The sequence below is a fragment of the Dryobates pubescens genome, chromosome 5, assembly GCF_014839835.1.
Source record: "Dryobates pubescens isolate bDryPub1 chromosome 5, bDryPub1.pri, whole genome shotgun sequence".
Taxonomy (NCBI): domain Eukaryota; kingdom Metazoa; phylum Chordata; class Aves; order Piciformes; family Picidae; genus Dryobates; species Dryobates pubescens.
Window position 1 is genome coordinate 44,135,212 of NC_071616.1, and position 24,429 is coordinate 44,159,640.

A 24,429-nucleotide genomic window follows, 5' to 3' on the forward strand; every position below is an offset into this window, starting at 1 on the left:
AGGTCTTGGGTGACAGGTTGGACTTGATGATCTTTGAGGTCTTTTCTAGCCCCATTGAGTCTATGATTCTACTTCAACACAGACCTGAAAGGAATCCAATCTTTCAAGTATGATTGGAACTCGTGTTTTGGTCTCACCTCACTCAGTTTCGTGTCACCAGGCCTAAAGATGTGACACAGAAGAACCGCTGTGATCAGAGCAACTGACATCTCCCAAGAGCCACCTGCTACCCCCAGAACACAGCTAAAAATAAGGCAGGAAGAAAAGCACAGTGTGTAGAAAAGAAACCTTTATTGTGCCTAAAAGCTGCCATGCCATCAGGCATCATTAATGTATCCAACACAGTTGTGCTCAATTCTTTCCTTTGTTCTCTCCTGGCTGCAGTGTGGTTTGGTTGGTTTGATTTCCTCTTCTGCTTACCAGCTCATCTCTTGGAAACCTCTAGCTCAGCCAGCATGCTATGTGAATAACTTCCTTGCCTGGTAAATCGACCACAGGCACTAAAATCTGAGCTGGAGTCCTCTTGCCCAAGTATTTCTCAAGGTGTTCTTGCAGCCCTAAAATAGAAGCAAAACAATCAGTTAACTTTCTTGGTCTCATTTTCTGTTGCATCCTCCTGCTTGAAAATGGTTTCCAAATGCATCTTGTGAGGAATGGTCACAAGGTCACAGAGTGTCAGGGGCTGGAAGGGACCCTGAAAGGTCATCCATCCATCCAAGGTATTGATAGGACTGGGGGGAGTAGAGCAAAACTGGAAATGGGTAGATTGAGATTGGATGTCAGGAAGAAGTTGTTGCCCATGAGGGTGGTGAGAGCCTGGCACAGGTTGCCCAGGGAGGTGGTGGAAGCCTCATCCCTGGAGGTGTTTGCAGCCAGGCTGGATGTGGCTGTGAGCAACCTGCTGCAGTGTGAGGTGTCCCTGCCCATGGCAGGGGGTTGGAACTGGCTGAGCCTTGAGGTCCCTTCCAACCCTAACAATTCTGTGATTCTATGATCCACTCCAACCCCCCCTGCCAGAACAGGCTCACCTAGAGCAGATCACAGAGGAACACATCCAGGCAGGCTTTGAATATCTCCAGAGAGAGAGACTCCACAACCCCCCTGGGCAGCCTGCTCCAGTGTTCCAGCACTCCCATAGTGAGATTTTTTCCCCTCCTGTTTCCATGGAACTTCCTCTGCCTCAGCTTCCACCAGTGCTCCTTGTGCTGTCCTTGGGCATCACCCAGCAGAGCCTGGCTCCAGCCTTTTGGCACTCACCCTGCACATCTTTATCAACACGAGTGAGGCCCCCACTCAGTCTCCTCTTCTCCTGTTGTGAGGCAGGAAATAACAGAAGGAAGCCAAATGCAACTCCAAGCTCTCGCTGTATCCATGAGGAAGAATCATCTCCCACCTCCTCGCTCACTAATTTCAGATGAACTTTACACACTGCCTGAGGCCATAATTCAGCAAACCAGTTAAAAGCAGGCTTCTTAACCTTCAGTGAGAGAGTGGTCTGTTGGTTACAAATATAGCAAGCTGAAACACAGTGCAGGCAGCAAAAAATAACTGAAGGCCAGGCTGAGATTCAGTCCTTTGTCAGTTCTGGTATTTGGATGCTGTAAGAGTCTGCTCCTGGTGTGACTCAACAAAGATAAAATCACTTGCTGCTTGCCCAGACAGTACCAATCCTGGATGCAAATCACCTTGCCATTGCATCGTGATAACACTGGACTGCAGCTGGCCTGTAACAATGACCCAAGGACCCAGCCAGCACAAGGTCATTCCTAGCTGTCAGATACCCCCAGGAAGGGAGGGTGATGAGTCAATGGACTCTCCACCTGTCTCCTGATGTGTCATAAGTGGGTAGGCAGGGAGATGGAGAGGAAGGAGGCGGAGGCCCCCCCCCCTCCATCCAGACCACTGTCCCAACTCACATGAATACACAGAAAGACTTCCTGGGGAACGATATCTGGATACTTATGATTTCCTGGCTCCTGAATTCCTGAGGGACAATGCTTGGACACATACCTAAGGACTAAAAACTGTATAAAAGACTTGACCACTACTGGCTCAGGAGGAAGAAAACCGCAGGGGAAGAAAACCGCAATGGAAGGAAGCAAAATGCTGAAGGAGGAGCATGCCGCTGAGAAGGAAGGCAGCAGACTGAACCCTCTCTCCGTGTCCTAAGTGCCGCTTGCTGCCACTCATGGAGCTGACCCACGCTGCCCAGAGGGACCTCATCTATTCTCCAGCCAAAGCCTCAGCACCCTTTCTCTACAGACCCAGGCTGCCCAGAGGGATCACATCGCATCTCCAGCCAAAGCCTCAGCACCCTTTCTCTACAGACCCAGCATCTTTCCTCCACAGACTCAAACTGTCTTGGGGTGGGTGAGGGGTGTGGTAATATACCTCCTTTCCTCTTCTCTCTCTCTCTTCTCTCTCTCCCTCTCTATCTTCTCCCTCTCCCCTTCTTATTTCCATGTTCTCTATGTAACAAATAGCCTAGCTGTTGCTATTTTGGCCTCGTTTGTGCCGTTAATTCCACAACACGGGAATGTTCCCAAGAACTAGTCTCCTTCCCTCTCCGGACCGAGACAGATGCTCAGCATGAGGCTGTGTAAACACAATTCTGCCCTCAAGTCCCACCCTGGAGCATCCATCTACCAGAAGTCAAAGGCAGCCATTTAAAAACCCCACTCCAACCACCAGCTCCATTTGAAATCAATGGAAGGTGCTGCATGAAGGATGTAACAGAGCAAGCCCAAGGATGACACCGTATGTGACTGCAGGCCTGGGACTGGAGAGGTATTTAAACTGCTGAAAAATAATGAATCAAGCTACCAAAAGCTCTAAAGGGGCTGGGATGTGTGGCACAGATTTGTAAATTTAAAGCCCATTGTGGGAACAGAATTAATAATGGAGAGGATCTAATTAGGAGAATATGGAAGAGAACTAAAGAATGGAAACTTGAAACTCAGCCAGCAGACATCTCTGATCATGTGGCAGCCTCAGTGGGGATTCCACAGATCCACCTACAAAGAATCCTTAGAGAACTGCCCACTGCAGGGTCATCTGGAGGGGTTGCAGTGCTCTTTCTTTAAGGGCAAGGCATGGCCTGCATGCATTGTGGTTTCACTCAGTTGTTTCTGCCTGCAGCTTGTGTGACTGTGGCAATTCTTTATAGCAATCCTGGCTCCAGAGGGTGTAAAGAGGGCAGAGCCTGCAGGCTGTCAGAGCAGGCTTTGTGGTGTCACTGCCTGTGAAGCTGTGAGCAGGCAATGCAGTCAAAGCCTTGCCTCATCCAGGATACAAGAGGAGTTTTGCAGGTTCATTCACTGAAGCCTAAACTCTTCTCCCTTGTGACCTGGCAGCAGTGGCACAAAGCAGTGCAGTAGTGGTACTGCTCCCCAGGAGACTGTGCCAAGACAGTGCCAGGCTTCCCAAGCTCTGCTGACTTCCTTTTGGCATTGACACCAGAGGTGGAAACAGACAAGGGTGAGCCAAAGAGCAAGACTCACCTCACAGGCCAAAGGACTCAGAATCAGAGAATCAGAGAATTGGTAGGGTTGGAAGGGACCTCAAGGATCAGCCAGTCCCAACCCCCCTGCCATGGGCAGGGACACCTCACACTACAGCAGGTTGCTCACAGCCACATCCAGCCTGGCCTTCAGGCATGAGGCTGCCACCACCTCCCTGGGCAACCTGTGCCAGTGTCTCACCACCCTCATGGGGAAGAACTTCTTCCTAACATGCAACTTCATCCTGTTGGTGTAAAAAGGGGATTCAGTCTATGCATTGCAGGTGCTCAGCAGTGACCTGGTAACTAAGCACCAGCTAAGATTTTCATCCTGTTAAGATGGATCCCTGCTGCTCCCAGCCGAGAGGTTCGCTGTGCAGTTTCTTTCCACACCACTCTGCATTCTTCTGTTGACCTGAGTACACCTAAGGGACATGGGCATGACCAAAGCTTGCAATGAGCAAGGAGAATTCAAAGCCATTCCCTCTCTCACCAAAAATTCTGGCATTGCAAGCTGCTGCTGCTGCCATTTCTCTGCAAGGGCAGGGTGCTGAGATCAACAGTCTCATGATGACTTCCATGTAATATGGCACAATCTAACACCACAAACTACTGCTCTTAGAGGTGCTTTTCACACTAAGTGGATAAGAAAATGTCCTGGGAGCCCCTAAAAGGCCATTCCAAATGATCAAGAGGGCAGCCTTTACATCTGTGCTGTCATTGGCTTCATCAGAAGTTAGGCAGGATGAGGTGTTGCCAAAATCAGGTGCCCCTAATTGCTGCCATGGTTTTGCTTTCCTAGGCTGTGTCCAAAGCAGTGTGGCCAGCAGAGGGACAGAGGGGATTCTGCCACTCTGCTCTGGTAGGACCTCACCTGGAGTACTGCGTCCAGCTCTGGTGCCCTCCACACAGGAAGGACAGGGAGCTGATGGAACAGGTCCAGAGGAGGGCCACGAAAATGATCAGGGGGCTGGAACACCTCTGCTATGAGGACAGGCTGAGGGAGCTGGGATTATGCAGCCTGGAGAAGAGAAGGCTGTAGGGAGACCTAATAGCAGCCTGCCAGTACCTGAAGGGGGCTACAAGAAGGCTGCAGAGGGACTGCTTGCAAAGATCTGCAGTGATAGGATGAGAGGCAATGGTTTGGAATGAGAGGAGATTTAGACTGGATGGGAGGAACAGGTTCTTTATCAGCAGAGTGGTGAAACACTGGAATTGATTGCCCAGGCAGGTAGTTGAGGCCCCATCCCTGGAGATATTCAAGGTTAGGCTTGACAGGGCTCTGAGCAACCTGACTGAGTGGAAGATGTCCCTGCTGACTGCAGGGGAGTTGGACTTGAGCTTTGGAAGTCCCTTTCAACCCAAACCATTGTGTGACTCTGCTATTTGCAGGAGAGGAGCAATCTGGTAGCTGATAGTGAAAAGGAATATGGTAAGGAAAAGGAAGCTCACTTTTAACCCAGTACATAAGAAAGAGAGAGACAAAATCACTCTGATATTACAACCACCACCTTTCCTTCACTTTTTAACCAAAAAGAGAGGTACATTGCTTGGAGCAGGTTCTTAAATCCCTGAGCTAATAAAGCTCCACTGCTTCAGCTGCAGAGCTCTGACATGCAGCATGTACTCTGAAAAGAGGCATCACTGGGGATCAGGTTCCTAACAGTTGACTAAGAGCTCCGGTCCCCAAAGATGTGCCCCTGCTGTGCAGAACACTTAACCCTTCGACCAGCACCAACATGACTATTCACAAATTATTGATGGCCCTAAATCCCTGGCAGATTGCAGACAGTCCTTGTCTCCCTTGCAGCCAAGGCATATGGTCACTAATGAGATGGATTAAAAAATACAGAGAGACATTGAGGGCTTTGGCACATGAAGGGGAAGCCACAGAAACAGTAGAAGGTGATTGAACCGGACTGGACACCGTTCAAGACATGATTAGCCTCTTGTTATGGATCATTTCCATTGATCTATATACAGTTTCACAGCATAGTTTAATTAAAGCTGTCTGGAACAAGCCTCTGCCTGAAATGATCAGGCAGTGCAATGAAAAGGTGAAACAGGAGGAACTGGAGAGCCCTCCTCCCCTCCTGAAACAGCCAGCTGACTGCCTCTGTGGCTCACAACCACAGCAAGGAAGGGAGAATGTGCTTTGAACAAATTATCAGGGTTCAGCCTTCAGGGTTTCCCCCTACACTTTCACTTACTATAAAAGGCCATAGTGGAATGTAAGATCTTAAGCCAAAACCTGTACAAACTGCTTGCTTCCTTTTAATGGAGTCCTTCCTGTCCAAAACAAAATCAAGCCCAGTAAACAAAAAATACACTGTTGGGGGAGGAAAGTCTTTGCAAAGGGGATCTTGGGGTTTGTGGCAGCTAAAAAGGTTTTAAATGTGGACATGCTGGAGGGAAGGGATCCATCCAGAGAGACCTTGACAGGCTGGAGACGTGAGCCCATGACAACCTCATGAGGTTCAACAAGACCAAGGGCAAGGTCCTGCAGCTGGGTCAGGGCAATCCCAGGCACTGATACAGGCTGGGCAGGGACTGGCTGGAGAGCAGCCCTGAAGAAAAGGACCTGGGGGTGCTGGGGGAGGAGAAGCTCAACATGAGCCAGCAGTGAGCACTTGCAGCCCAGAAAGCCAAGCAGAGCCTGGGCTGCAGCAAGAGTGTATCCAGCAGGGTGAGGGAGGTGATTCTCCCCCTCTACTCTGCTCTGCTGAGACCCCACCTGGAGCACTGTGTCCAGTTCTGGAGCCTCTAGTATAGGAAGGATCTGAAGGTGCTGGAAGGTGTGCTCTTTTTCACACTAACCATCCCCAGCTCCTTCAGTTGCTCTTCATCAGATTTATTCTCCAGGCCCTTCCCAGCTTCCTTGCCCTCCTCTGCACTGGCTCCTGCACCTCCACATCTCCCTTGTATTGAGGTGCCCAAAACTGGATGCAATACTCAAAGTGCTCTCAGAACCAGTAAGGAGGAGTTGTGAGGGTGCAAAGGTAGCAGCCATGGACTTCATGTTTATGGGAGATACAGGAAAGACAAGTGACTGCCTTATCTTAATCCAAACAAGTGAGTCAATGAGGATGCCTGAGCTCTGCACCACCAGCAGCAAGGGGAGAGGGACAGGTGGCCTCAGAATCACAGAACTGTCAGGGCTGGAAGGGACAGGATCACACATCCCAGGATGTTAGGGTTTGGAAGGGACCTCCGAAGATCACTGAGTCCAACCCCCCTGCCAGAGCAGGACCAGAGAATCTAAGCAGGACCACAGGACCACACTAAGGCAGTAACAATTACTCATCAGGACCTCAAAGATCATCCAGTTCCAGCCCCCTTGTCATGGGCAGGGACACCTCACACCAAAATGAGCATCTCTGATGAAACCCAGGAGTCACCTCTTCCCTCCCAGCCTCGCCAGTGTCTCTGCTGTTCCTCTGCTGCTCTGAAGGGAGGGTGTGGGAAGGACAGAGGGCTGCCTCCTGTCAGGGAGGGCACGAACATTTACAGGAGCCTCACTTTCCTGGAGCTGAGTCACTTGTCTGAGTAACTGGGGAGGCTTTTTTAGACCACAGCTAAAGCATTTTTTTAGCATCTGAAAGAAAAGGAGCAGACCAAAGAGATATTTTTAGTTGGGGTTTGATTGGGGGCCTGTCAGCCCTGGCACTGCATCTCTTTTATCAAGCTGCCACCATACCTTGTTTTGTTTTCAGAGCCAAGTTTGATTAAAGACCAATTTCAGAAGAGTTCCTTGCTGTGGGGATTAATTAGAGCTCCCTGGACTCGGTGGGGTGTAGCTTCCGAGCCATTTCACTGACTAAAGCCTGCAATTCCGCTTGCAGCGAGATGGGAACGGACCAGCCCCTTTCTGTTCTTCTGAAGGCTTCTCTTGTGAAAGAACCTCTCTCCTTGTCTTCCCTAATGCAGAACAATAATTTCTAGCCCTTCCCTACACAAAATTAAAATGAAGATTTCCCCTCTGTAAAAGACTTTGCAACCTACTGAACTGGGACACAGCCTTGGGAGCTGCAGAATGGGGCAAGGAAAGGACCTGGGGGTGCTGGTGGAGGAGAAGCTCAACAGGAGCCAGCAGTGAGCACTTGCAGCCCAGAAAGCCAACCAGAGCCTGGGCTGCAGCAAGAGAAGCAGAGCCAGCAGGGCCAGGGAGGGGATTCTCCCCCTCTGCTCTGCTCTGGGGAGACCCCACCTGGAGTACTGCATCCAGTCCTGGAGAGCCTCTGTTACAGGAAGGATCTGGAGGTGCTGGAAGGTGTCCAGAGAAAGGGCCATGAGGATGAGCAGAGGGCTGGAGCTGCTCTGCTATGAGGACAGACTGAGGGAGTTGGGGCTGCTCAGTCTGGAGAAGAGAAGGCTCTGAGGAGACCTTATTGTGGCCTTCCAGTATCTGAAGGGGGCTCCAAGAAAGCTGGGGAGGGACTTTTGAGGGTGTCAGGGAGTGACAGGACTGGGGGGGATGGAGCAAAACTAGAAATTGCACATGAAGAATGTCACAAACAACTAGGGGCTATGCATAAAGATGCTTGAAGGCTATTTTCTGTAGCTATCACCTCTACAAAGCTCCTGAGCCACAGTGGTGGCCACACACAGAGTTTCTTAACTAACTGTATTCAACCTTCTCAGTCTGGAAGAGGCTACGAGAAGATCTTGTTGTGGCCAAACCATGAACCACACACTGAAGAGAATAAACCTGTCAGGAAGATCATCTCAAATGGTCCATCTCTGTCCACCTGCACAGGAAAACTGAGACTGAATGAGGTGAGATATTCAAGCAGAGTTCATGGGCAGGACCATCTTCAAACATCCTCTCCGGATATCAGGTAGTGATAGGACTAAGGGGAATGGAATGAAGCTGGAGGTGGGGAGATTCAGGCTGGAGGTGAAGAGGAAGTTCTTCCCCATGAGAGTGGTGAAGCCCTGGAATGGGTTGTCCAGGGAGGTGGTTGAGGCCCCATCCCTGGAGGTGTTTAAGCCCAGGCTGGATGAGGCTCTGGCCAGCCTGATCTAGTGTGGGGTGTCCCTGCCCATGGCAGGGGGGTTGGAACTGGATGATCCTTGTGGTCCCTTCCAACCCTGACTGATACTATGATACTAAATATGCATTTGCTCTTGAACCTTCTCCCAGACTTTGAAACCCCAGCTTCAGCTTAGTTTGAAGGCTGGTTGGGAGTCTTGCTAAAGCTGTATGGTGTGAGAGGTGCAGCAGCAATGCTGAGGTGAGTGAATCACATGAGGTTTTATACTGATAACAATGACAGTTTTGGTCCCAAATGCCATCTGTAAGACAATTCTACACCACCTAACTCTTCAGGGATATACAGAAGTTACCTTGCAAAGTACACACAGTGCCAGTCAACTTACATATCATAGAATCATCCAATGGCTTAGGTTGGAAGGGGCCTCAGAGATCATCTACTCCAACCTCCCCACCATGCCCAGGGACACCTCTCAACTAGACTCAGCTGCTCAAGGCCTCATCCAGCCTGGCCTTGAACACCCACAGGGAGGAGGCATCCACAACCTCCCCGGGTAGCCTGTGCCAGAGTCTCACCATCCTTGTACTGAAGAGCTTCTTCCTCAGCTCCAGACTAAACCTGCTCTCCCTCAGCTTCAGACTATTTCCCCTTGGCCTTTCTCTGGACACCCTGATGAAAAGTCCCTCTGCAGCCTTCCTGCAGCATCCCTTCAGGTACTGGAAGGTAGCTCTAAGGTTCCCCCAGAGTCTTCTCTTCTCTAGGCTGAACACCCCCAGGTCCCTCAGCCTGTCCTATCACAAGTGCTCCAGCCCTTGGATCAGCTTTGTGGTCCTCCTCTGGACTCACTCCAACAGCTCTGTGTCCTTCTTATGCTGGGGCCACCAGAACTGGATGCAGTATTGGAGGTGAGGTCTCACAAGAGCAGAGTAAAGGGGCAGGGTCCTCTTTCTTGCCCTGCTGGCCACATTCCTCTGGCTGCAGCCCAGGGTATGATTTGCCTACCATGCACATCAGCAGCAAGTTGCAGAAAGAAAAATGACTCTTTCAAAGACAAACAAATGTAGCTGAGCTCCTCTGCACATTAATTATGGCTGTTTCTCAGTAGAAAGAATTAAGATTTAGCTTCCCTAATCATTCTTGCAAGCTGCTGGCTGTAGCTTAGAAAACAGCAGAGCACAAAAAGTCATTGCTTGGTGCTTTTCAGTTCTCTGTTTTCAGCCATGTCCTCCCTACAGGTTGAGAACTGACCCACACCAGGTCATAAACCCGCACTTTGGTTTGAAATGTCATTAACCTTCTGCACTAAATAAAGAAAAGCTTAAGCATGCCCTTCCACTGCTGGCAGTGAGGTCTAAATGCAATTTCAAAGAGAAGAGAGGACTGAACTTTCAGACTGCAATCACTCAGGGAGGAACTTGTGCTTTCTCCCAGACCGTGACAGAGTGCAAAGATCACCAGGCTGCTTTCCCTGCGTGCCGTCTTTCACCCCTCTAATGACCCAATCTCTTTATGGGGTGGATGGTTATTGAACTTGCTGTGCCAGCTGTGCTCAGAATCTCTGGGGAGGATGGGCTGTAATGACACCAAGCAGGGATGAGTTATGAAGGGAGACAGATGATTACAAACACACGAAACAGTAAGGCCCCGTTTTTCAAGAGGCTCCTCAGAACGTGCTGCACAGGCTGTGCATCCACATCTGCTTGCTCCTGTAGTCCTCTGAATGTGCCTGTGTGGACAGATCAAGCTGCAGCATTCCCTCAGAGGCTCCCACACGTGCCTTTGGTTGCTGCATGCAAAACCAGATCGATGTGCATGTTCTTCATCCCCCCCAGATTAATTGAAAACTTGGTGTGAAAATGATCAACTGCAACAGCACCTGTGCAGTAACCATGGAACTTGCTTTTTCCCCTTCAGGTCACATTACAGCTACTGCCTCTTGGCCCACAGTACCAGAGCAGGAGATGGCACAGATTTGCAAGCTGCAGGACAGTTGGTTGCCGTGCCCTGCAGGTAGGGCTGGGGGCAGTGGTGGGGCAGTGTGTGTGGGAAGCTCGGCTGTGCCTGCTGGTAATTCAAGAACTTTTCTCTCCAGGGCCTGTCAATCTGGCACCTTTCACAAGTGTTAAATTCACTTAAGTGTATTTTTTTAAGAAGCTGTCATGAGACATACTGAAGCAAATATGTCCTTCAGTGCTTGCACATGGACTCGGTTGTAACAGTGTTTGTTAAGTGCTTTGACATCCCCAACTGCTGCGTTCGGTACAGCTTCCACGTTCCTTCCTTTATTCAAGGCTCACAGATAGTCTCCAAAACCAAGGGGTTTAAGAGCTACCTGACTGGACACACTGCATCCAAAAGGCTTGACTGTGAAGAGCTGTTCACATGACTAGTGGGCATCACACACATCTGCTGGGGGGGAGAATTTAGTCTACAGATGATAGAAAAGGTTTCTAAATGACTTTGTGGCAACCATCTTTAGCCTGGGTTGAGAAGACCCTTGTGGTCTGTGCTTTATGGGATGCTAAGCTGTGATCCTCTCAAGTAATACTTTCAGTTTCTAGGTCAGGTTCTCAACTGCTGTAAACTGTAGCTATGTTGATTTACTCCTGCCAAGGAGCTTGCACAGTGGAGTATCTATTATCTATCTATCTATCTATCTATCTATCTATCTATCTATCTCTCTATTGTCTGTCTGTGTATCTATCTGTCCATCCATCTATCCATCCATCTATGCATCCATCCTATCTATCCATCCATCCATCCATTCTATCTATCCATCCATCTATTCATCCATCCTATCTATCCATCCATCTATTCATCCATCCTATCTATCCATCTATCCTATCTATCCATCCATCCATCCATTCTATCTATCCATCCATCTGTCCATCCATCCTATCTATCCATCTATCCTATCTATCCATCCATCCATCCATCCATCCTATCTATCCATCTATCCTATCTATCCATTCATCCATCCATTCTATCTATCCATCCATCCATCCATCCATCCTATCTATCCATCTATCCTATCTATCCATCCATCCATCCATCCATCCTATCTATCCATCTATCCTATCTATCCATCCATCCATCCATCCATCCTATCTATCCATCTATCCTATCTATCCATCCATCCATCCTATCTATCCATCTATCCTATCTATCCATCCATCCATCCTATCTATGCATCCATCTATTCATCCATCCTATCTATCCATCTATCCTATCCATCCATCCATCCTATCTATCCATCTATCCTATCCATCCATCCATCCAATCCATCCATCCATCCATCCTATCTATCCATCTATCCTATCTATCCATCTATCCTATCCATCCATCCATCCTATCTATCCATCTATCCTATCTATCCATCTATCCTATCCATCCATCCATCCTATCTATCCATCTATCCTATCTATCCATCTATCCTATCTATCCATCCATCCATCCTATCTATCCATCTATCCTATCTATCCATCCATCCATCCTATCTATGCATCCATCTATTCATCCATCCTATCTATCCATCTATCCTATCTATCCATCCATCCATCCTATCTATCCATCTATCCTATCTATCCATCCATCCATCCTATCTATGCATCCATCTATTCATCCATCCTATCTATCCATCTATCCTATCTACCCATCCATCCATCCATCCATCCATCTATTAATCCATCCTATCTATCCATCTATCTTTCTATACATCCATCCTATTCAATATCTTTATTGATGATCTGGATGAGGGGATTGAGTCCACCATTAGTAAGTTTGCAGATGACACCAAGTTGGGGGCAGGAGTTGATCTGTTAGAAGGTAGGAGAGCTCTGCAGAGGGAGCTGGACAGGCTGGACAGATGAGCAGAGTCTAACATGATGGCATTCAACAAGTCCAAGTGCCAGGTACTGTACTTTGGCCACAACAACCCCATGCAGAGCTACAGGCTGGGGACAGAGTGGCTGGAGACCAGCCAAGCAGAAAGGGACCTGGGGTAGTGGTTGACAGCAGCTGAAACATGAGCCAGTAGTGTGCCCAGGTGGCCAAGAAGGCCAATGGCATCCTGGCCTGCATCAGGATTAGTGTGGCCAGAAGGAGGAGGGAAATCATTCTGCCCTGGACTCAGCACTGGTTAGGCCACACCTTGAGTCCTGTGTCCAGTTCTGGGCTCCTCAATTTAAGAAGGACATTGAGACACTTGAATGTGTCCAGAGAAGGGCAAGGAGGCTGGGGAGAGGTCTGGAGCACAGCCCTGTGAGGAGAGGCTGAGGGAGCTGGGATTGTTTAGCCTGGAGAAGAGGAGGCTCAGGGCAGACCTTATAGCTCTCTACAACTACCTGAAAGGAGGTTGTAGCCAGGTGGGGGTTGGTCTCTGCTCCCAGGCAACCAGCACCAGAACAAGAGGACACAGCCTCAAGCTGCACCAGGGGAAGTTTAGGCTGGAGGTGAGGAGAAAGTTCTTCCCAGAAAGAGTAATTTGCCATTGGGATGTGCTGCCCAGGGAGGTGGTGGAGTCACCATCCCTGGAGGTGTTCAAAAAGGGATAGGATGTAGCACTTGAAGCCATGGATTAGTTGTCAGGAGGTGTTAGGTAATAGGTTGGACTTGATGACCTCTGAGGTCTTTTCCAGCCTTATTGATTCTATGATCTATCAATCCATCTATCTATCCATCTATCCTATCTATCCATCTATGTATCCAACCATCTATCTATCCATCTATCCATCCATCTATCTATCCATCTACCTGACCTATCCATCCATCTATCTAGATGGATAAATGGATGGAGAGATAGACAGATAAGATAGATGGATGGGTAGATAGATATAGTTTCATCTGCAAACTAATGGGGTGATTTCTAGATGCTTATCATTGTAAACCAATCTGCTGCACCAATGTAAACAACTTAAGAAGACCAGATAAAAGTGCAGCAAACATGTTAAATCCATTAGTAGGTCGATGAAGATCATTCATATTGATCCAGGTCTGGCTTCACAGCAGAGTTTAATCTAAGCTGCCTGGAAGAGGTAACAAAGAGTGGTCATGGCATTCACTGCCTTTCGTGCTGAGGTCACTGATTTAATCCCGAGTGAGTCTACAAATGACTAGAATTTCATTGCTACTGCATCTGACATCTTGTGCAAACTCAGCTGGGGCACAGTGCAGCGAAGGGCAGAGCAGTATGCAGAGGGGGAACAAAACCCAGCTTCCGTTTTCCTGGGGAAATCGTGCTGCCAGGGATTGCTGATGATCCACACAAAAGTTGGAGGGAGCCACACAGCAACCTCCCCCTGCTCTGGGAGATTTATTTTAATTGGATTTTTATCCTGCATGGCAGTGACCCAAGGTATCAGCACCCTCCTATTCCCTACAGCCAAGGAAGAAAAGGAGAAAGATGAAAGCCTTTTGTTCCTCTTCATGGCCTCCAAAGATGATAAATCTCACTGCTTCCTGTGTAATGTGAGCTCCTAGTTTGTTACAGGTTTAAGATCAGGGGAGAGGCATTCAACTGTGTCAACACACAGCAAAATGAAAGAAAAAGAGGCTGAAATTTGGCCACAGAGTGATATGAGCCACAAGTCATTTTTACTCTGACTGGAAGTTATTTACAACATCATCTATAAAAGCCTTCAGGAAGGCTCATGTGTCATTTTATCAGGCTCTGAATAAACACTGGATAATAGACAAAGTCCACCACAAAGAGTTTGCCATCAACAGAAAACCCCAGGGGGCTGAAAAGGGAACACAGAACAGGGAGGAAACTGAGTCATAGAAAATTGCATGATTTGTTAAGGTGCATTCTTGAAAAGCCAGTGACTGACCCCAAATTCTGGCCCAGCATACACTTCTTCCTCTGGAGAGCACACCACAATGAGCACAGTTATGCACAAGAATACAGTGGTCGAGAATCACAGAATGGCTTAAGTTGGAAGGGCCATTGGAGATCATCTACTCCAAGACCCCAGCATGGGCAGGGACACCTCTCAAACAGATTTGGCTGCTCAAGGCCACATCCAACCTGGCCTTGAACACCTCCAGATAGGAGGCATCCACAACCTCCCTGGGCAGCCTATTCCAGAGCCTCACCACCCTTGTACTGAAGAACTTCTTCCTCAGATCCAGTCTAAACCTACTCTCCTTCAGCTTCAAACCATTCCCCCTTCCTGATGAAAAGTCATTCTCCAGACTCTAGAAGGTAAAATCAGAGTCCTGGAAGACCATTGGTGCACCCCTCCCACCTCTTCTGCTGTTAAACAACTTCACTTTTGAGGGTGTCAGGGAGTGATAGGACTGGGGGGAATGGAGCAAAACTAGAAATGGGGAGATTCAGATTGGATGTGAGGAAGAAGTCAGATTGGATGTTAGGAAGGCTTCCACCACCTCTCTGGCCAACCCGTTCCAGTGTTCCACCACCCTCACAGTAAAGAACTTCTTAATGTCCAATCTAAATCTACCCTTTACTTTAAAACCATTAACCCTTGTCCTGTTGCTACATATCCTTCTAAACAGTCCTTCCCCAGCTTTCTTGTAGGCCCCCTTCAGGTACTGGAAGGCCACTATAAGGTCTCCCCAGAGACCTTCCCCAGGCTGAACAACCCCAACTCTCTCAGCCTGTCTTCATAGCAGAGGTGCTCCAACCCTCTGATAACTTTCATGGCCCTCCTCTGGACCTGCTCCATCAGGTCCATGTCCTTCTTGTGTTACAGAATACAGAATTAAGCAGGTAGGAAAAGACCTCTGAGATCACCAAGTCCAAAAGTTAAATTATCACACAGAGATATATGTAATTATATATACAGAACTATTTTTCAATAGACTGTTTAGGCTGGATGTTAGGAAGAAGTTCTTCCCAGCAAGAGAGATTGGCCATTGGGATGTGCTGCCCAGGGAGGTGCTGGAGTCTCCATCCCTGGAGGTGTTGAAGAAGAGCCTGGATGAGGCACTTGGTGCTATGGTTTAGTCGATGAGATGGTGTTGGGTGACAGGTTGGACTCGATGATCTCCAAGGTCTTTTCCAACCTGCTTAATTCTGTATTCTGTAAAACACATAGTCCTGAACTGCTTGTTTATATTAAACAACCCCAACCTTTGGAGAAGACCATCAGGAATTCTACAGACTGCACTGCTTGTACTTCTTGTGATTACTAGCCACATGGGTGGCAGGTACAGCACACTCCATTGCCCAGCAGGGAATGGAAGAGGTGCTTGGATCTTATCTATTGCTTAGGGCTTCCAGGTTCCCCCAGCATCCCCAGTGGATCAGTCAGTCAGCAGCTCCAACAGTTCCTCTGCTTAATACTGACTCTTTTGACAGGAATTTCCACCTCTGGAGCCCTAAGCCATGTCTCCACCAAGAGCCCTGTTAGCTCAAAGGGAGGCTGGCTTAATGAAACTGAAAGTGCTCTGAAGGAAAATGGATGTGATGCTTTAGCCACTGCTAGGAAACATAAAGTGTGAGTGATGGAAGGGTGACCTTTCTCTTTCCCACAAACAGAAGGCCAACCCTATAAGGCAGAGTGAAACATGCTTTTGATTTATCCTTCTGCCTCCTCTTGTTTTGAAGATGTGATCTGAGGTATGAGACCTGGTTTTAACAATGCTGCAGTACTGCTAGAGGGAAATAAATTGTTCAGGGAGAGATGTCGGTTTCCAAGTAAAGCAGGTTTAAAGATGCCCACAGAGCCCTCTCTTTGGCCAGCACTGACACTTTGTGCCATGGGCCTTAACTTGTCAGGCAGTATCATACCTGCTGCACTGCAGAACGCTGGAGTGAGAAGGACAGGCTACAGAAAGCCATATGCTCACAGAGGGCCACTCCTCTCCTGGAACATCATCACTGGAGTGTTCTCACCAGTATCACCTATGCTGCATGGAGTAGGCTTGCTTTGGAAAGGCTTCTTTTCCAAGGTAGTTTTTAAATTACAACAGTGCTAGAAAGATTGATTAGAACCAGAGCAGCACCTCTGCTTCTTTCTGTTTTGCAGAAAGCGAGACAGTAGAAAGAAAGGCAACACAACACCCTCAGCCTGGGTGAACTGGGGCTACATCACTTTGCAGGGCAACAAAACCTCAACCTACCACAAGAGCACTCAGGGGGCATTAAAGCCCTAAAAAAATATGGTAAGACAAAGAGATGAAGCATGAACAGCTCTCCTGTGAGGACAGCCTGAGGCGGCTGGGGTTGTGCAGCCTGGAGAGGAGAAGCATCTGGGGAGACCAAATAGCAGCCTGCCAGTACCTGAAGGGACCTGCAAGAAAGCTGCAGAGGGACTGTTTGAAAGGTCTGCAGTGATAGGATGAGGGGCAAAGGTTTGAAATGAGAGGAGATATTGGATGTAAGGAACAAGTTCTGTACCATGAGGGTAGTGGAACACTGGAACAGGTTGCCCAGGAAGGAACAGGCTGCCCAGGGAGGTGGTTGGAGCCCCATCCCTGCAGATATTCAAGGTCAGGCTCAACAAGGGTCTGAACAATCTGATCTAGTGGAGGATGTCCCTTGAAGAGGATTGGATTAGATGACCTTTGGAGGTGCCTTCCAATGGAAACCATTCCATGATTCTACAAAGATGCTAAAGGATCATTATTATTGTTGTTATTATTATTGATTATGGTACTCATCATCTAATCACAAGAAAGAAAGGAAAGATGCCTGGATTTTTATCATGGATAGACAGAACCTCATGCTAAATTTATTTGAGTCCTCCTGCAAATGTTTCTAACTTCAGCAGCTAGTTTAGGTAAATCTAGGACTTTGAAAAGCTAATACCATGAATCCTGCCAGATTCTAAGTTATTGGCACATCTCCTTTTCATCCAGGATAGCACAAAAGAATAAATGTGTCCAGAGAAGGGCAATGAGCCTGGGGAGGGGGCTGGAGCACAGACCTGTGAGGAGAGGCTGAGGGAGCTGGGGTTGCTTAGCCTGGAGAAGAGGAGGCTCAGGGGAGACCTTACTGCTGTCTACAACTACCTGAAAGGAAGTTGTAGGCAGGTGGGGGTTGGTCTCTTCTCCCAGGCAACCAGCACCAGAACAAGAGGACACAGTCTCAAGCTGTGCCAGGGGAAGTTTAGGCTGGAGGTTAGGAGGAAGTTTGTCCCAGAAAGAGTAATTGGCCATTGGAATGTGCTGCCGAGGGAGGTGGTGGAGTCCCCATCCCTGGAGGTGTGCAAAAAAGGCTTGCAAGTGACACTTGGAGCCATGGTTTAGTTGTCAGGAGGTGTTAGGTGTTAGGTAATAGGTTGGACTTGATGATCTCTGAGGTCTGTTCCAACCTGGTTGATAATATGATTCTATGGAGCCAATAACCTACTTGCTGAAGATAGAGAAGTTGGTTGTTTATTCTGCCAGAATTCCAGCTTTGTCTCAGGGGAAATCTGGAAGTTTCAGACCCCCTGACAGACTAGATTAGACTAGGCTAGAAATTAACTAGGTTGGAAGAGACCTTCAAGATCATCGTGCCCAACCTATCACCCAACACCACCCAATCAACTAACCCATGGCACCAAGCACCCTACCAAGTCTCCTCCTGAACACCTCCAGTGATGGTGATCCTTCATTTGCCACTACTTTGACCTTTCAGATGATTTGATGGTTTTTTTTGCTGTCACCTCTTTTTCTGATTTCTTTTGAAATGATAAATCTGATTTTAACTACTTCTTTTTTGTTTGTTTGTTTGTTTGTTTCCCCCCACTTCAACTGCTTGCTACAGCCCTGTGCAAAAATCTCCTTGCAGTTTCATTCTGAAGGCTGCCCAAAGATTTACAATATGCTAAAGCAGGCAAAAACCCCCTGTAGGACTCAGCACAATATATTTTATACCCCTTCACCATAATTTTTCCTGACTCCTTGGTCGATGCAACTTCTCCTGCTCTTTCTTACAGTGGTTTACAACTTAAATAATATAATACAACAGTTGTTATAATTTTATTGCAAGCTTATAAAACTTGTATGATAAGTCTCTCCCATGCAATATATTAAACAAAGACATGCCAGAGGAGAAGGGGAACTGATGATTGCTAAAACTGTAATTCAAGTCTCCAAGTTCTGGCTGGAGAGGAGCCAGGCAGAGAGGGACCTGGGGGTCCTGGGTGATAGTAGGCTGAACATGAGCCAGCAGTGTGCCCAGGTGACCTAGAAGGCCAATGGCATCCTGGCCTGCATCAGAAACAGTGTGGCCAGCAGGAGCAGGGAGGTCATTGTGCCCTGTGCTCAGCACTGCTTAGGCCACACCTTGAGTCCTGTGTCCAGTTCTGGGCTCCTCAGTTTAAGAAGGACATTGAGAGACTTGAAGGTGTCCAGAGAAGGGCAACAAAGCTGGGGAGGGGTTTGGAGCACAGCCCTGTGAGGAGAGGCTGAGGGAGCTGGGGTTGCTTAGCCTGCAGAAGAGGAGGCTCAGGGGAGACCTCATTGCTCGCTACAATCTACCTGAAGGGAGGTTGTAGCCAGGTGGGGGTTGGTCTCTTCTCCCAGGCAACCAGCATCAGAACAAGAGGACACAGTCTCAAGCTGTGCCAAGGGAGGTTTAGGCTGGATGTTAGGAAGAAATTCTTCCCAGCAAGAGAGACTGGCCATTGGAATGTGCTGCCCAGGGAGCTGGTGGAGTCACCATCACTGGAAGTGTTTAAAAAGAGCCTGGAGGAGGCACTTGGTGCCATGGTTTAGTTGATGAGATGGTGTTGGGTGATAGGTTGGACTGGATGATCTCTGAGGTCATTTCCAACCTGGTTAATTCTGTATTCTGCACTAGTACACCAGTTCTGCACAAAATGCAGCACAGAAACCCTCTTTCTCTATGTTGAGGCTATTAACAGGAAAGAAGGCATCACATCTACCTGGTGGAAGTAAAACATTTCGATTTCTAAGGCTGGGAGGCTTATAGACTTCAGAAACTTCAGGAGAAGCACCTGGAGGATACAGCAAGTCAATATTTTGACAGCTACCTTACTCCTCATTAAATATCTTGGGTAAAATATTTACCTATGTATGCTTGTAACTACAAAGATAATTAGATCAAGCCATCTGTATTGTCTGATGGATTTTATGAACTATATCAAGCTCCCCCGCTCCAGAGATGGCTGCATGCTTGATCAGTTGAATAACTGATCAAAAATGTGCTACATGCATTGTTCTACTTTCTGTTTATTGCCTTTCAAACCCAAAAGCTACCAGCCAGAATATTGTGTCCCATAGAATGAGACAAAGTGTGGATTTGCTTCTGTGATCCTTCACAAAGGATTCAGTGAGGGTGAGCACACCAGGAAGAAATTATCTGGAATCACCAGGGAGTTGAAGCAGCTCTGCTCCAAGGACAGGCTGAGGGAGTTGGGGTTATTCAGCCTGGAGAAGGGAAGGCTGCAGGGAGACCTAATAGTGACTTTGCATTACCTGAAGGGGGACTACAAGAAGGATGGAGAGAGACTGTTTACAAAGGCCTGCAGTGACAGGACGAGGGGCAATGGCTTCAAACTAGAGAAGAGCAGATTGAAATAGGATGTGAGGAACAAGTTCTTTACTATGAGGGTGGTGGAACACTGGAACAGGTTGCCCAGGGAGGTGGTTGCTGGGATTGTTTAGCCTGGAGAAGAGGAGGCTCAGGGGAGACCTCATTGCCCTCTACAACTACCTGAAAGGTGGTTGTAGCCAGGAAGGGGTTGGTTTCTTCTCTCTAGCAACCAGCACCAGAACAAGAGGACACAGTCTCAAGCTGCACCAGGGGAAGTTTAGGCTTGAGGTGAGGAGAAAGTTCTTCACTGAGAGAGTCATTCGCCATTGGAATGTGCTGCCCAGGGAGGTGGTGGAGTCACCATCCCTGGAGCTGTTCAAGAGGGGATTGGATGTGGCACTTGGTGCCATGGTTTAGTCATGAGGTCTGTGGTGACAGGTTGGACTCGATGATCTTTGAGGTCTCTTCCAACCTTAGTGATACTGTGATGCTGCTTGGAGCCCTGTCCCTGGAAATAATGAAGGTGAGGCTTGACAGGGCCCTGGGCAGCATGACCTAGTTGAGGATGCTCCTGCTGACTGCAGAAGGGGTTGGACTAGATGACTTTTGGAGGTCCCTTCCAACCCAGCCCATTCTGTGATTCTGTGGAAGGCAGGAACACCTTCTGAGTAACGGACAGGAAAGCATCCTTGTAAATTTAATCATTAATTCCTTAATGGCAGCCTAAACAGCTAAATCAAGACCACAAAACATGCAAGGGACGAGCTGGCTTCCACGTGGAAATGTCTCCAAGTCATCCATGACCACTGCAGGCACTGAAATCAATATGCTGCACCGCCTCAGTAGATTTGTCTCTTAACAAGTTAATAAAACAGTGATCCCCACATAGTCCTTCCATCAAACTTTCATAGGGGGAAAAAAAATGAGAATATGAAATGCACTAAGATAGGGCAGATCTGCTCCATTTGCTCTGCAATGATAATCTTCTACAAAAGGGGATTTTTATTATTAATTCTTTGCCTTCTGGGGATATTATCATTTCCTAGGATGTGGGGAAAAAAAAGAGAGAGAGAGAGAGAGAACTGCCTTAAAGCACAGCAATTTGCTGAGCTGGACTGAAGTCCAGGGCGTTCCAAATGAGCTGATAAACAACTGCATAATTAGCAATGATTAGATCAAGCCTGCACACTCCAGACAGAGGAGGGAGCCAGCCAATGGGCAAGGCAAGCTGCAGATATTGTTTGTCAAACCATGCTTTGACATGCATCACCACTTTTGTTGTAGGGAATCAAATACCCTACTGCTTTGGGGGCTTTTTTTGTTGTTGTTGTTGCTTTAGAAATGCAGATTATCCTATCAACCAAATCCTGGGGGTCTTAATCATTGGGCACATCCCTCTCTGTATGAATAATAAGGAGTTTACAGGCTGAATATAATTCATATGCTAACAGTGATTAGACTGAATTACTGTATTTATTCCCTCCCCCCACCACCCCCTCCTTCAATTAAATAGTTACAAATCAATTGTATTGGCAGCTTCCACTCAAGATGTGAGACATTCCTTAAGCCTGGAATTCTGCAGCCTCTTAATGAAACGTTATTCTACCTTACAAAACAGAGAATGTAATCAGGTAGGCTACAGACAATAAATAAATCAATCAATGGCAAGTGGCAAATTAATGTCATTTATAGTGTGGCCAGCAGGAGCAGGGGAGTCACTCTGCTCCTGTGCTCAGCACTGGTCAGGCCACACCTTGAGCCCTGTGTCCAGTTCTGGGCTCCTCAGTTTAAGAAAGATGTTGAGATGCTGGAAGGTGTCCAGAGAAGGGCAACAAAGCTGGGGAGGGGTCTGGAGCACAGCCCTGTGAGGAGAGGCTGAGGGAGCTGGGGTTGCTTAGCCTGGAGAAGAGGAGGCTCAGGGGAGACCTTCTTGCTGTCTACAACTACCTGAAGGGAGGTTGTAGCCAGGTGGGGGCTGGTCTCTTCTCCCAAGCAACCAGCACCAGAACAAGAGGACACAGTCTCAAGCTGTGCCAGGGGAGGTTTAGGCTGGATGTTAGGAAGAAATTCTTCCCAGGAAGAGAGATTGGCCATTGGAATGTGCTGAGGGAGGTGGTGGAGTCACCATCACTGGAAGTGCTTAAGAAGAGCCTGGCTGAGGCACTTGGTGCCATGGTTTAGTTGATGAGATGGTGTTGGGTGAGAGGTTGGACTGGATGATCTCTGAGGTCTTTTCCAACCTGGTTAATTCTGTATTCTGTATATTTCTTTGCTTTGTGTCTGTAACTGAGAATGAAATTGGCTACCAAGAGATAAAATACTACCTATGAAATGACAAGACAAAGGAAGCCAGCCAGGAAAACAGATTTGTCCAAATGATGATGCTAAACCCCAAGCTTAGTACATTTCAGAACAATCAGCACATATTTGTGTTGTTTTTTTTTTCATTTAAAGCAAAAAAAAAAAAGAATTCAAAGAAAGGTGTTGAGGTCTGGCTGAGAAATATAAGCTGACAGGAAATTATCAACCAAGTTTAACTGCAGAGAGGGAAAAAAAAGCAGAGAGCTTAGATGTGAAAGACCCCTTCGTGGAGCTACGGCACTATTGTCTTTAAAAGATGGCCTGGCACGGCGGGAAAGCTGCGCCCATGAAAGGTGGAGGGAGTTCTGCCACAGACTTCAGTGGAGCTGGGATTTCATGAGCTGGGTGCTCATTTACACCTGTTTACTTCATCTGCTTTTTATGCCTGTTGGCATTTTGGAACCTAGACTCCTGCGCAGAAGGAGAGTAGGCTGGGGAAAATACTTGGCTCCAATTCAGGAGACAAAGGTTCAGTGTCTGTCACAGGCTTTCTGAGAACATCTGAACAAGTCACTGCCTCCCTTCTCTTGTGTCCAGATTCCTTCTCATGACAATTCAGGTGATGAGAACTGAAATGCTTTGCAAGGTCTCCTCAGATCAAAAGACTAAAAAGTGCTACAGCTAGGCCTGTCTCTCTCTCTTACTCTCTTTTTCTCTCCACCTCTACCATCTCTGTCTCTATTCCTACCCCTACCTCTCTCTCTACTGTCTCTCTACCATCTCTATCATCTCTACCTCTCTCTAGCTCTACCATCTCTACCTGTACCTCTACCATCTCTATCTCTACCTCTATTCCTTCCTCTACCTCTCCCTCTACCACCTCTATCATCTCTACCTCTCTCTCTACCATCTCTATTATCTCTCTCTCTCTCTGTGTCTCTCTCTCTACCATCTCTATCTCTGTCATCTCCACATCTCTCTCTACCATCTCTATCATGTCTACCTCTATCTCTACCTCTCTCTCTCTGCCATCTCTCTACCATCTCTACCTCTATTCCTACCCCTACCTCTCTACCATCTCTATCATCTCTACCTCTCTCTCTACCTCTCTCTAGCTCTACCATCTCTACTTGTACCTCTACCATCTCTATCTCTCCCTCTATTCCTACCCCTACATCTCCCTCTCCCACCTCTATCATCTCTACCTCTCTCTCTACCATCTCTATCATCTCTATCTCTATCTCTCTCTATCTCTCTATCTCTGTCTCTCTCTCTACCATCTCTATCTCTATCTCTCTCTATCTCTCTATCTCTGTCTCTCTCTCTACCATCTCTATCTCTGTCATCTCCACCTCTCTACCATCTCTATCATGTCTACCTCTATCTCTACCTCTCTCTCTCTGCCATCTCTCTCCCATCTCTATCTCTACCATCTCTCTCTCTACCATCTCTACCTCTCTCTCTCTACCATCTCTCTCTAGCTCTACCTCTACCTCTCTGTCGAGATATAGATACATAGATACAGATAGCTATGGATATATAGATACAGAGATCTATAGCTATATTTATCACTAAAACCACTACTTCCTCAATTCCCTGAAGGCACAAAATGAAAAACATACCTGGGACTTTTAGAAGCTTCTTTTGCTCAGTGAGAGTGTATAGGGAGGGGAAAAAAAAGCCACAACCAAACCCTAGCTTTTAAGCTGGTGATAGTGGCAGCTCATAAGCACAACTGTTAAGGAAAGGGTTGGGAAGTGGAAGTGGAAGGCTACAATGCAATTAACATGCTTCTTAAGAAAGTCAGGGTGGTGCAGTCAGTACTTGCAGGTAATTCTTTGCTAGAGGGAGTTGTATATTACCCTGGAAATGTCACTAGAGCTGCGTTTGCTGAATTTCCAACAAGCTCTGCATGGACAGAACACCGAGCAAGATGACAGCCCTGCTTTAATTGCTAACAGTTTGAACTTGCTCCAGTAGCTGTAATTTTTTTCCACCCCTTCAGTCCACAGCCTGCAGAATGGCTGGAAACTATCTGGCCTTTCACTTCAGCTTCAATCTTGCAATGAAATCTGTGTGAAAGCTTCCCTGTGGCCACAGCTTCTATCCCCTTCTGCAGAAGGTCATGGTTGTGCTTTTAGGGACAATAAAAGGTTTTAGCAATCTTTTAAGATAAGTTCTCTTTC

The 24,429-nt window shown here is 47.6% G+C and overlaps 1 protein-coding gene across 1 annotated transcript in view; it reads right to left on the bottom strand.

The window, feature by feature from the left end:
* Window positions 1–441: 441 nt before the first annotated feature.
* The window catches only part of DPH6 (diphthamine biosynthesis 6), a 213,956-nt gene continuing 189,968 nt past the window's right edge, over window positions 442–24,429 (bottom strand). Inside the window, exon 15 of the mRNA XM_054162115.1 lies at window positions 442–557. Coding sequence (XP_054018090.1) covers window positions 442–557 — 116 coding nt within the window. The remainder of the gene's footprint in view (window positions 558–24,429) is intronic.